This window comes from Camellia sinensis, chromosome 5, assembly GCF_055761805.1.
Source record: "Camellia sinensis isolate YWXY chromosome 5, ASM5576180v1, whole genome shotgun sequence".
Lineage (NCBI taxonomy): Eukaryota > Viridiplantae > Streptophyta > Magnoliopsida > Ericales > Theaceae > Camellia > Camellia sinensis.
Genome location: NC_138965.1, coordinates 87,103,992 through 87,117,558, shown reverse-complemented (window position 1 = coordinate 87,117,558; position 13,567 = coordinate 87,103,992). Strand labels below are relative to the sequence as shown.

Genomic DNA, 13,567 nt, shown 5'->3' with positions numbered 1-13,567 from the left:
TTACAAACTTCAGAAGGCTATATCACATATTTTTAGATAACAACAATGAAAAAAAGAGAAAATACCATGGAAACAGATATCTCTCCACTAAACATCTCATCCAAGGACACCGCAAAGACGATCTGTGGTTTTAAAAACATATATTTTCCATTCAATTGCAATCAACACATCCTGATTCAGCACATGAAGAAATTTCCTTATTGTCGTCGAGGGTAGAAACAATAAAGATAAAATTCTAGTATGCATGTTTTTCTCAAGTATTCAAAAGATGACAGCAAGGGTGTTAATAATTAAATATTAGGAGTCGTTAAAGGGACAAGCAATACTTCTGTGTGCCAATTTTCGTGCCTAGGCGGTCGTGTGTGCCAAGTTTTGTATGTACACTTTATAGATATAGATATAGATGGTCTTCTTTTTTCCATTCCGAAAATTGATAGATGATGGAAATGTAAAAGACATTGAATGAATTAATGATGGGTAAATTTGCATGGATCCACTTATCCGATACAGAGACCCAGATTGTAGTTTTTTGAAAACATAAATTTCTTTACTTATTCTCGAAGAATGCAAAGACACTTTTAATAGAATATATATATTTTGAACCATACATATTTTAGTTTCTAAAACAATCCAATCACTTTATTTAGTTTCTAAACCATACATATCCCACTCTGATTCATGATTCAAATCTTAATTTTATTTAACAACTATGATCAAATATAACATTTTTCGAAAGAAGGATGAGCCATCAATTGAGCATCATAGACAACAACTTCAAGCACTTTGAAAGGCTATATCACTTTACTACGTGCAAATCAGGATAGATGAATATTGTGCTGGGACAATGTGAATTAGAACAGATCCACCATAGTATGCTGGGGTATCAGAATGCAAAACCATATCAGATGCTAGAAAGTACTTGCCAGCTTGAAATCTAAAACAAAATGCAACAAATTGAAATTCCATCACATGTTCATGTCTTACCACCACGTAGACCACCATAGATAAATATCAGGTCACCCACAGCAGCAGTGGCATGCCTACAGCGTCTCGTCAGCTCAACTTCAGCACCTCCACCAGCAGCATCAGCACTGTATCTGCCTGTCCTGGGAGTAGTAACAACAGATTTTGTATCGCACCAGACTCCTGCTGCAATATCCAGGACTAGACAAACAGAAACAAGAGATATGAGAGAAATTGATGCCATGAAGCTTTCAATAAAAAATCATAAATGAAACTGCTTCTAGTGGATAAAGTGGTTACACTTGACAACGGCTTTTTCATTTTTAAGATCAGAAGTGAAGAAGCTCTTGGTTAAATTCTTGATGAGGGTCCACTATCTTTGGAAGAAGATAAATTTTTGTTAGAAGGTGGCACCCTGGTATGCAATTTTCAAAAAATTCTCATTGTTCTCATTTGGAATGCTATTGGCAAGGAGACCTTAGGATAAATTGCTAAAACAAACGAGAGACGAGGATCGACCCATACAGTATAATTCCGAAGCGACTGTTGGCAGCAGGCAGAGACACATTACCCAGCTGTTGATGTGATGTACGTCCATGATTTAGGCCATATGATGTGCCCTCGTGTTTCTAGAAAGTTAAAAATAGAAGATTCTTGAATCACTCATAAATTTGGTTTCACTCAATGACAATGAGAAACTGGTCAGTTATTTCTTTTCTTCTAATAAAATCTTATCAAAGGGAAAAAAAAAGGGGAGGGGGGGTAAATGCCTAAACATAAAATTACTAAGCCTAGTATCATCCTTCATTATGCTTTTGAATTGCAAGACAACTTTCCCAAGATATATAAGTTGTCTCATAATAATCAACAGCCCACCTACGACCCAAATGACCAATCTATATCTCAGCCAGAAAATTCAAGCTAACATCCATAAGTGAAAATTCCAATAGTTCAGCAACAAATCCAGTATATAATGATTTCTCTGCACAATCATATGTAGAGGAGGTCAACTGAATCTATAAACCAAATATTCTAGCCAACCTTCTGATCAGTTATCATATCATTGAGTGGCAAATAAAATGTATAAAGCATGAGAGTTGCACTTGATTATGTGACAGATTTTCTCTAAATAATGTATATATAGTAACCATTTTATTGCCATTTGCTACATTCTCGTCAAAAACCAATCAGCCTCACCCATCAAAGCATATAAGAGTTCACTTGCAGACCTTATTTCCGTTAGATAATACCCACATCAAAAGCTCAATCTCAGTGCAAGTATACGAGCAAATATAAGGAACAAATGAACGTTATGCATTGAGTAGCTTTCTGGTGTTCTTGCTTACCACAATTAGGTAGGCACTCCATCTTTGATTTTCAAAGGTAAACCCTTGTGTACTTAAATAAAGATCCTTGTGATTTAAAAACTGTCATATAAAAGTGTAGCTTTTTTACACCAACGATGTCAACATACTTGCAAGGTTTCAAGGAACATACCTGCAACACTTGATGAGTCCTCCACCATAAGTCCACCACCAAGTGCACCTCCAGAAACATGGAGCCGCGCATTAACAAAAACCTACAAGAGTGGAGCACATGTGAAAGATTGGTTTTCTAGCCACATAAAAGAAGTCAACAGTGGTTTTTTTTATTATTTTTTTTTACATAAAAGAAAAACTCACTGCAGCATGTTGATATCTAGGAGATGGTGAGACACCAGGAGCAATTGCCCATTCCCACCGACCATCTCTATGTTTCGCAAGTCCATATGCACTTGCCAGTGGCTGCAAAAATATTCAAAGAGGACGTAAAAGGTTAAGCATTAACAACAATGGAAGTGATTTATCTTGATATCATTAGAGAGAATAAATCATATAGATAAAATTGAAAGATAATGTTCATAGCAGATTATAACAGTGTGTTCAGAGCAAACATACTGCCATAAAACTCCACCAAAAACACACACACATGCACAACCACACATATATGCGTGTATTAGACATCATCTTCCAAAAAGTCAAGTCAACATGTAAAAAAATGGACAAAACTTAACTCCCAAAAGAAAAAAACAAATTGAAAAACAGAATAAAAACCCCAACAGATACAAGCCCAAGAACCCAAATAGAGGAAGTGATGACTGATGGTGATGACTGATGGGTGATGACCTTACACACTCAAGATATGGAACCCTCTCTTGGCTAAAAAGTCTCACCCACCATCACCCAATCTGTTGGTGGCATAGAGTCTAATGGGCTAAACACACTCCAATTCAATTTCAGCAACTGTTTCATATTAGCCTTAACCAAATCTTACCTGATCTCGACATGGAAATAATGGGTTAGACCCATTCAATTCAATATCAACTATAACATTTTTCATATTTACATTAACCAAATTTTAACTAATCTTAACCATGAAGAAAATGTTAAGTTTCACAAATGGTAGAACGTGGGAGTAACTTGGACAACAGTCTCTTCCCAAAGCAACCCCAAGGATAAACTATCTCGCATGCATTCAACTTGACAATCCATCCCAATTAGTAGGACATGCATATTAAACCAGAACTGTACCAATTTTTTTCTTATATATAGCTGCATGGCCCAAAATGAAAGCTCGTGAAAGTCAAATAACTGAGACACCATCAAGTAGACACAGAACAATGCCAAATTAACCATTCATAGACAAACTAAAATGAATATTTTGAACACTCCAGGTTCTGCTCCTTGAAAGGAACCAAAATACAAGAGAATACAGATCTTTCAACGAGTGCTACTGCCGGCTCCCCAAAGTAAAAAAGAAAGCCAACAACCAACTTAAGCGGAGAAAACATATAAAGGCAAAAAGTCCATCAATGCCCTGGAAAAACTAAACCGTTTCAGAATGGCAATAAGCTAGCTTAAGTACATGGCTTATAATATCTCAATACTTTGAATCCATCGAGCATGCAAAGAATACATTAACTTACCACACTATTAGCATCCCTCCTTCCACAGAGCAGAAGAAGACCATCAGAGCGTGCACTTGATGTTGCATACCTACTCAAAGTGAGAGAAGTAAATGATAGATCAACTAGAGAAGTCCTCAATAAAGTATACCATCAATGGAAACAAAATAGAGAACATTAAACAAAATATTCTAACAACCTTCAACACCAAATTAAAAACGAAGTGGTACTTTCACGTGAGCAGTGGTACTTTGTAGTGTACTTAGATTTATTCTCCGTCATCATCAAGAATGTGTGTATGAGAGAGAGAGAGAGAGAGAGAGGTCCTTTCTGTGTGAGTAGTTATTTTTGTAAATATCAATTAATATGAAATAGTAATAGAGAATAAACAGACCTTCTTGTTGAAGTTAGGAAGCTCATCCCGTAGCCATTCGCCCCTATGGAACGGCCTGAGTCTTCTGGAGGTTATACCCAGGAGGGAGTTGAGAGTGGAAGGGTTTGCGAAGGCCGTCACTCGCTGCTGCTCGTCGTCGTTCACCCTCGTCCACCCTCGTCGTCGTTCACCCTCGCTGCTAGCCGCCACTCGTTGCTCGTCGTCGTTCACCTTCGTCTACCCTCATCGTCGTTCACCGTCACTAGCAATGCTGAATGCTGGAACCCAGAGGTCGGGATTTTGGGGATTTTGGTTTCAAAAGTTTTAGGGAATTGGGGGATTTTGCTTTCAAAAGTATTTTAGGGATTTAGGGGAAAATTTCACCACGAATGGGATAAATGAGCGGGTGAGGGAATTTTCACTTTTTGCGACGACATATTTAAACCGTCGCAAATGATAAATATGAGCAAATAAAACGACGTCGTTTTAACACGGCATAGTTTGCGATGGACTTTTATCGTCACAAAATGTCCATTATTTGCGACAATAACTTTTTCCCGTCTCAAGAAATTTTTTTTGCGACGGTACACCAGGCGTCGCAAATGCTCCTGAATTTTTCTTGTACATTTATTAGCGACGGGGTCACTACCGTCGCAAAAAGTCATTTTTGGCGACGGCAACAAACGCCGTCTCAAAAAAACCATTTTTTGCGACGGCACCTATACCATCGCAAAAAGTTCCGTGTTATATATCCTGTTTTCTTGTAGTGAATATTAGATGAAAAATCATTATCACAATTCATGGACAAACATAACTGAAAAAAGATTTATGTATTGACATTTAAGGCTAGTAAGGTACTAGCCAGCTTGGAACCAACATGAAAATGGACAAGAAAACCTTAAAAACATCCATGACCATAATAGCCAAAGTTGTGCACATTAGGAGTGGTTGAAGAAGAAGCATTGGTATGAGATGCTTTACTCTCATGTTGTGTTTGGTTGAAGGATTTGAGTAGGAATTTGGAAAGAGAAATGGAAAAGGTAGGTGAAATGTGAAAAAAGCATGCCTACATTTCACATAGTTTCACACACCTTTTCCCTTTCCCTTTCCAAATCCCTCCCCAAATCTCCCAACCAAACACAGCGTCAAAGTGATCAACCATTCCGGTGCCATTTACTAAGAAAAATGGCCAAGGGCTTGTGGTGCCCTCGACTTGAATTTTGTTCGCCTGATTGGTTACGTTCTTCTTGAGCTCCACCATTGAATTCCTAAGTTTTTCAAGCTTATGCAAGCCAAGCTTGTCTATTGGAGCTTCCCACCAGTATTGTTTGGAAAGAAAAGGGTACTAGAGCTTCCCACCAGTTATTCCTAATTTGTTTTATTTGGGTGACTTCAAAAGGGTAATTTGGAAAGAAAAAAAAAATAGAATGTACTAAGAAATAATTGTAACCCTCAATAATTTATTATGATGTACTGAAAAACTATGCTCGCTTAAACATTTTTTTTTTTTTTTGTGTAAATAGAATCTCCCGTGAAATTTACAAAGTAAAAAACATATAGAAGCGAGCACGGTCGAGCCCAGTTCACTCAGTTAAGTCCCATTTTTTCAAGTTTCTGGGCCTATGGACCAATCTACTTATCGGCCATCCACCCAAAATGAAGGAAAGTATAGTAAAAGCAAAGAGGAGTGGGAAAGGCCCAGCCCAGCGCGGCCCAGCTCACTCAGCTCAGCCCTATTTTTTTCAAGGTCTGGAATTAAGATTTTAGTGTATTGGTCCGAGTAGAGTAGTTTATTTAGGCTAGTTTAATTTTTGGGAAAATTATTTATAAGTCCTATTAGGGAGACTTGTGCTACATATGGTTCTACTAAAAAACTTATGTTCCCATAAGTCCTGTGTGAAGTTTGTTAACACATTTACCCTCAATATTAGTTGTTAATATCATAAATAATGGTAAAACCATATATAGAAAATTGAATGTTACCATAGATTGACACCTACATAAACATAACGTAACGTGGCACCTACATAAATGTAACTTGACACTTACATAAACGTAACGTAACGTGTCACATTACATTTCGCAAACTTGCTAGCTTTTTGATTTTTTAAATTGATTGTGAAAATGTTACTTGATCGTGTATTTTGAAATTCACATTCATATAGATATGATCTATGGATATGATCCATAGATTAAGTTTGCGAAACGTAACGTGAAAAGTACATAAACGTAACGTAACGTGACCATGACGTAACACCTACATAAACGTAACGTAACGTGTGACGTTACGTTTCGCAAACTTACTAGGTTTTTGATTTTTTAAATTGAATGTAAAAATGTTACTTGTTCGTGTATTTTGAAATTCACATTCATATAGATGTGATTTATGATAACATTCAATTTCCTATATATGGTTTTGCAATTATAGTGTATAATAGTATATTAATACCATTTATTTACAACTCATAGGATTTTGTGGAATACATTCTTATCTAAATAGGACTTGAAACTCTATAAGAAATTACACAGAACTTAACATAGCATAAGTGTCCGAAATAGAACTTATAAATAAGTCTCCCTTAATTTTTTGGATTGAATTTGGAACTTTTGTTTTAGCCCAGCCTGGTATTTATTTAAAAAATAAGAAAAATGTATAAACCTAAGTCCTTATCTTTTTCTTTTTTTTTTGAATGAGAAAAAAAAAAAGATATTCTAAGGTGTCATCACTGTATGCGTGGGCCCAGGCCTCGGGATAACTGGTTGTCGGCTTAATTTAACCCAACCCAAAGGAAGGGACCCACCACCGAGACACCAACGAAGCTCAACCATACGCTATAGACAAACTCAGAGTTCGATCAGAGTACAAAATAAAAAAATTAAATATGAATGGTTCCGTAGACGAGTGTAAAAATAATAAAATTAAATGGTTGGGTTGGGCTAAAATTAAAATTAAAATAAAAAAATAATAATAATAATAAAGCTGTATAAATGGTTCCGTGGACAAGTCTAAGAATTGTATTTTGTTTAGGACTGGACTTTGTATACTAAATTAAATATGATGTTAGGGTGGGCTAAAATTTTGTTCATTCATTTATATTTTATATCTGATTTTGAAATTAGAATTTGTGTTTGTGAACCTAAAGATGAGGCTCTAACCTTGTTATTGTTGGTGCCCCAATGTTTCTCAAGTATAAATCATTCTTATTATATTGTTATTTATGTTACTAAATTCCTAAATTACAAGCATGATTGGATACAGTTTTCTTCTCAAATTCATCTAATAAAGCAAAGGAAACAATGAAAGAGAGTTCTATGCACACACACAAAAATCATAAATGAAACAAAAATACACTATAACATATAAGGGTTTTTAGAGACCAAAGAAGTAAAAATTTGGTTGCAAAAGACATTTATGTTGTGTCTGATTGTGAGATTTGAGAAGTGATTTGAAAAGAGAAAAGGAAAAGATATGTGAAATTAGGTGAAATATAAACATACTAGTGTATACCCGTGCCTGAAGGCACGGTGCAATTAATAATGGAATTAAAATATAAATCAAAATAAAATTATTAAAACATAATGTTAAGATTTTCCTTTTCAATGGTGGTGGACAACCAGAGATCGGAGGTGGCGATGAGTCCCTTAGTTCAACACCTATTTCAAAAACTTTTTCAAATTTTCTTAAGTTTTATGAGTAAATTTTAATATCTACTATAATGTTATTATATGTATTAAAAATTCAGCTCATTAAATTTATTTAAATTTTTATTAAAAAATTAAATGTTAGTATTTTATGATGAAATGTCTTCAAATTATTCTAAGTGAATATTTTTTATTAAAATTATTAATTTTATTGAATTTATATTAAAAATAATACATGATATAGCGGTTTGGTTTGATTTTTTAAATTATTTTTTGATTTTTTTGAAAAAATAGAAATTAATTTGACAAAAATAAATTGTTTGGTTTGATTTTTCAAAATTTGTTTTAAAGGTATTTTCATTTATTTTATTGGTTTTTTTTTTTTTTGTATTTTACTCATTTTTTTGCACTTTTTAAATGTACCTAATCTAAATATATTTAAAAAGTAAAACAAATTGACTAAAATATTAAAAAATTCTAACAATAAAAAAAAGGAAAATTTACCCATAAGTCCTAGTTTTTGAAACGTTGAACCATTTAGTCCTAAAAGTTTTCTTATGCTCCATTTAGTCCCATTTTTACATCAACATGATGTGAATGATGTAAATGATCTGATGTTTCATTCTATAATTTCAAAATTTATTGAAATCTGATGAACATTAGATGTTTTTCATCCTATATTTTCAAACATTATTGAAATTTGATGAACATTAGATGTTTGAAATCCAATGTTTGTAACATGACTCTGATGTTATTAACATTGTATCTGATGTTATTAACATTGTAATGGGACATTTTAGTCTATAAGAAAACTTTTAGGACTAAACAGTGCATAAGTTATTAATGTGGGATTTATTGGTGCATCCCCCTAAAAAAAATTCAAACAAAAATCTGGGCATTTTTATTTGGATATTTGTTTTTTTAAATGAATTTTTTTCGTATTTTAATTTTTAAATGCATCTAATTTTGATATATCTAAAAAGTACCCCCAAAAAAATGACTAAAATATGGAGGGAAAAAAAATTGAGTAATAACAAACGAAAACCAATCTAAAAATAATTTCTGAAAAATTAGACCAAACAAATATATTTTCAACAGCCATTTCAAAAACTATTTCAAAATCATAAAAAATCAACACTCATTTTCCATTAAGGAATTAAATCCACTTCATAAATCAAACTAAAATCAAAATCCATTTTATGAAGATCAAATATTATTTCAGATCCAAAACTTTTTAAAAAATTAAATCCAAACCCTACACTAAAAAAAAAAAATCTATATAAATAAAGAATAAACAGAACTTACAAAAAATAAATAAATAATAAAAACAAAACACATCTTAAGATTACACACAACCCAAAAAGCCTCTGATAGCACTCATTCTCTCTCACCAAAAGCCATCGTCATCATAAAAAAAAAAACCTCCAAATACATCTACATTGTCGTCATCATCAAGAGTTTATCATGTTTGTACGTACTTACAATTGCTACTGCTTCTTCCTCATCCTCAAGAGTTGCAGCAAAACCGTTGATATCTCGAGAGTAAGAGTAAAATATTGCATCTTTGGCCTTCTCACTACTGCACCAACATTATAAGGGGATGTTTAGTTTAGTATTAAATTTATTTAAATTTTTATTAAAAAATTAAATGTTAGTATTTTATGATGAAATGTCTTCAAATTATTCTAATATCAAAGTGAATATTTTTTATTAAAATTATTAATTTTATTGAATTTATATTAAAAATAATACATGATATAGCGGTTTGGTTTGATTTTTTAAATTATTTTTTGATTTTTTTGAAAAAATAGAAATTAATTTGACAAAAATAAATTGTTTAGTTTGATTTTTCAAAAATTGTTTTAAAGGTATTTTCATTTATTTTATTGGATTTTTTTTTTTTTTGTATTTTACTCATTTTTTTGTACTTTTTAAATGCGCCTAATCTAAATATATTTGAAAAGTAAAACAAATTGACTAAAATATTAAAAAATTATAACAATAAAAAAAATTCAAACAAAAATCTGTGCATTTTTATTTGGATTTTTCTTTTTTTAAATGAATTTTTTTCGTATTTTACTTTTTAAATGCATCTAATTTTGATATATCTAAAAAGTACCCCTAAAAAAATGACTAAAATATGGAGGAAAAAAAAAATTGAGTAATAACAAACGAAAACCAGTCTAAAAATAATTTCTGAAAAATTAAACCAAACAAATATATTTTCAACACCCATTTCAAAAACTATTTCAAAATCATAAAAAATCAACACTCATTTTCCATTAAGGAATTAAATCCATTTCATAAATCAAACTAAAATCAAAACCCATTTTATGAAAATCAAATATTATTTCAGATCCAAAACTTTTTAAAAAATTAAATCCAAACCCTACATTAAAAAAAAAATCTATATAAATAAAGAACAAACAGAACTTAAAAAAATAAAAATAAAAAATAAAAAAATAAAAACAAAACACATCTTAAGGTTAGAAACACACAACCCAAAAAGCCTCTGATGCCACTCATTCTTTCTCACCAAAAGCCATCATCATCATAAAAAAAAACCTCCAAATACATCTGTCTCGTCGTCATCATCAAGAGTTTATCATGTTTGTACATATTTGCAATTGCTACTGCTTCTTCCTCGTCCTCAAGAATTGCAGCAAAACTGTTGATATCTCGAGAGTAAGAGTAAAATATTGCCTCTTTGGCCTTCTCACTGCTGCACCAACATTATAAGGGGTTGTTTCGTTTAGTTTAGTTTTTTTTTTTTTAATTATTTTTTTTTAGTGATTTTTTTTTTCATATTTTTTAAAAAGTTTTAAATTTTTAGATTTTACTTGATGAGATGAACTGAAATTTTTTTAAAAATTCAGAAAATACAATTAATTATTTTGGCATTTTCAATTTTTTTTTTATTTAAAAATTCATCTACACAAGATTGACCAAAAATATTTTTTTTAAAAATTACGTATTTAAGCATTCATTAAAAATAAAAATAAAGAATTCAAAAAAAATTGTAAGTTTTTTTTAATGTGATGGTTGAGACCCCCTCCAATCACCACCCCACCACGCTCCACACACACGTGACGGGTGGTGATTGGAGGAGAAGGGATAAAAAAAAAAAAATAGTGACCAATCAGGTGAAAAGGGGGTCAAGGGGGTGGGAAAAAAATAAGGTCCAAGTCATTATTGTATTTTTTATTATTTTTAAATTTGAAAAAAAAAATGTGACTTGTATAGTTGTTCCCATATACAGAAGTAGAGATATAATATACCAAATTCCATACCTTCCCAAGAAGGATGCAAGAAATTGGCAATGTGAATCATTCACCTTGCTAACAGTAGCCTCTGCATCTTCTAGTCCATGTGAATGCACTCCCATGTACACTATATATGATTGTATTTGATATGTTAATAAGCATCAATTAGATGGAAAAAAAGAAGGGGAAAAAAAAATGTCCATAAATTGGATATTAAAAGAAACAATAAAAATATAATTATGGGATATACATTGAATTGTGAGGTAAAACTTTTCAACTATATTGGGTTTCAAAATTTCGAGGAAGCCAAATTACCAGTTTGGCTGCAAAAATCGGCGTTTGGAAGAAAAGAAAGAAAAGAATGAATAGAGCAAGGAAGGGTGAGAGTTTTGAAAACGACATTTTTGGTTTCTCTTAATCCAAAATTCCTTTTTTGTAGGGAGTGGATGAGTGTGTTTTGAAATTTAAAATGTAGAAAGTGAGGTGCGACAGATATGATAAGGATGGGTGATTACAAAGTTTGTGGCTCTTGGGCGGGAAATTCAGGTAGGGTGAGAGAGAAGGTTTTCATTTCAACTGTCCATCTAAATATAGAAATGAATCAAGACCATTAAAATGTCCTAGTAGGACAAATGTTTCTAACATATTTTCAAAAACCTTTGTGCCTTATTATATAGATTTTATTCACATTTCACATACATTTTTCTTTTCCTTTTCCAAATTTTCCAACCAAACACAGTGTTAGGGAGCAATTTTCATCATCACAAGAATAATCACTAAAAAGTCGTCCCAAAAAGTCAAAAATAAGATTTTTTGCGACAAAATTTTGAAAATGTCACTAATAAATAGACTTTGACACGGATAGGCCCACAAGGCATACGGCCCACAGCAAACCACCCCAAACCCATCGCTTGGGACCAATAGCATAACCCGGTTGGCAAAGCCCAGGACAGCTGGAGGCCATCTAGATATGGGGGGCCAATGGCATTCGGGCACATGGCAGGTGGAACACAAGCCACATCAGCAGACAAAGATCTGCAGAGTTATTACCACAACACATCACCATTAATGCAGCCCATCACAGCATTTATTACGACAACACCTCCCCGTCGGAACAGAGCCCCCTCACCCTGAACAAGGTAAGCTACGACACAGGCTTTCGGCGGAAGGGGGCACGTCACAAGGGACAGTGAAATGATTACCAAAGGATATAAGCAAGAATAGAAAGACAAGAGGGAGGTTAAGCTTTTTATCTCTCTATCTCTCTCTCTCTCTCTCTCTCTCTACATTTCCTTCTTCCTCTACTGATTCTCTCGCCGGAGGGTTCACTGGGGGACTGCCTCGTTCCCCTTTGGACTTGCTTGCAGGTCATTTGGCGGAATCATCACCCTGAACCGGAACTTGAAGAGCTTGGACCAGCCCGACCCATCCACCCGGGACGGACAGCATTATCAGTTGGCGCCGTCTGTGGGAACCTTGTGGTTTATTCGTGCGCTAGTTGTGTTCACTATCGCTGGAGCCCTCATTTCTCACCATTACCTTTTTCCTCTCACCCGTCCAGGTGTATGGTCACGACTAGGTCCATGGACTCCCACCATAATACCACCGATCATCAAACAGACCCTTCCCATCCAAACAACCCACCACAGTACATCATCGAACTTACTAACAGTATTAACCGCATGGCCGAGCAAAACCAGGCCCTGATCAATGCTTTACTCCAAAGAAACCTCCCTGCTCAACCTCCAGACATTCCACCCAACCAAGAAAGAACCCCGGGCCACACTGCTCCACAACCCCCTCCCCTCAACCCAGAAGGTTTACAACCCCCTCCTCCTCCACATATGAGCCTACCACCTCCACCTCCACGCCCGCCAGTCGTGCCACTAGCCCCTGAGAGGGAAGCCGGCAGTGTCCAGCCCCCATTGACTGACCATAGCGACAACATTCCCCTCTGGGACGCTGAACTCCGAGCTATGAAACTCCAACTACAAGGGGTCATGCAGAACATTCAGCACAAGCCCTCAGTCACCGCAAACTCGTCTTTTGTTGCCTCCATCCGCGACAAACCATTGCCCGCCAAGTTCAAAATGCCTACCATTGACTCCTTCGATGGCACGACGGACCCAGTCGACTATCTGGAAACCTACCGCACCCTCATGATCCTCCATGCTTTCCCTGACGAGATCATGTGCCGGGCTTTTCCAGTGACACTAAAGGGATCAGCTCGGCTGTGGTTTAGCCAGTTACCGGCGGACTCTGTTTCCACCTTTCAACACCTTAGTGACTCTTTCCTGAGCCATTTTATCGGAGCCCAGCGTCAGAGATGCCCAGCCACCCAACTCCTAAACATTCGTCAGATCGAGGGGGAGTCGCTCCGCA

At 34.6% G+C, this 13,567-nt stretch overlaps 1 protein-coding gene across 3 annotated transcripts; it reads right to left on the bottom strand.

Annotated features, from left to right (window-relative positions):
* Positions 1-40: 40 nt before the first annotated feature.
* LOC145790138 (serine/threonine-protein phosphatase BSL2 homolog) lies at positions 41-5,043 on the bottom strand. 3 transcript variants are annotated; one of them, XM_082867969.1, is made up of 6 exons: positions 4,302-5,043; positions 3,929-3,998; positions 2,646-2,747; positions 2,461-2,542; positions 985-1,164; positions 41-171 (listed from the first exon to the last, which is right to left on the bottom strand). In XM_082867969.1, the coding sequence occupies exons 1-6, from the start codon at positions 4,325-4,327 to the stop codon at positions 152-154; spliced, it is 480 nt and encodes a 159-aa protein (XP_082724095.1). In that variant the 5' UTR covers positions 4,328-5,043; the 3' UTR covers positions 41-151. The 3 variants fall into 3 exon arrangements, with proteins under 3 accessions (XP_082724095.1, XP_082724096.1, XP_082724097.1); XM_082867970.1 differs by lacking the exons at positions 41-171; positions 4,302-5,043 and adding an exon at positions 1,489-1,592 and having other exon boundaries at positions 1,072-1,164; positions 3,929-4,288; XM_082867971.1 differs by lacking the exons at positions 41-171; positions 985-1,164 and adding an exon at positions 1,819-1,945.
* Positions 5,044-13,567: the final 8,524 nt, after the last annotated feature.

Coding starts and splice junctions, on each gene's coding strand:
- LOC145790138 (XM_082867969.1), bottom strand. CDS start 4,327: ATGAGCTTCCTAACTTCAACAAGAAG. Junction 3,999..4,301: donor TTCCTAACTTCAACAAGAAG/GTCTGTTTATTC, acceptor CACTTTGAGTAG/GTATGCAACATCAAGTGCAC. Junction 2,543..2,645: donor CTAGATATCAACATGCTGCA/GTGAGTTTTTCT, acceptor CCACTCTTGTAG/GTTTTTGTTAATGCGCGGCT.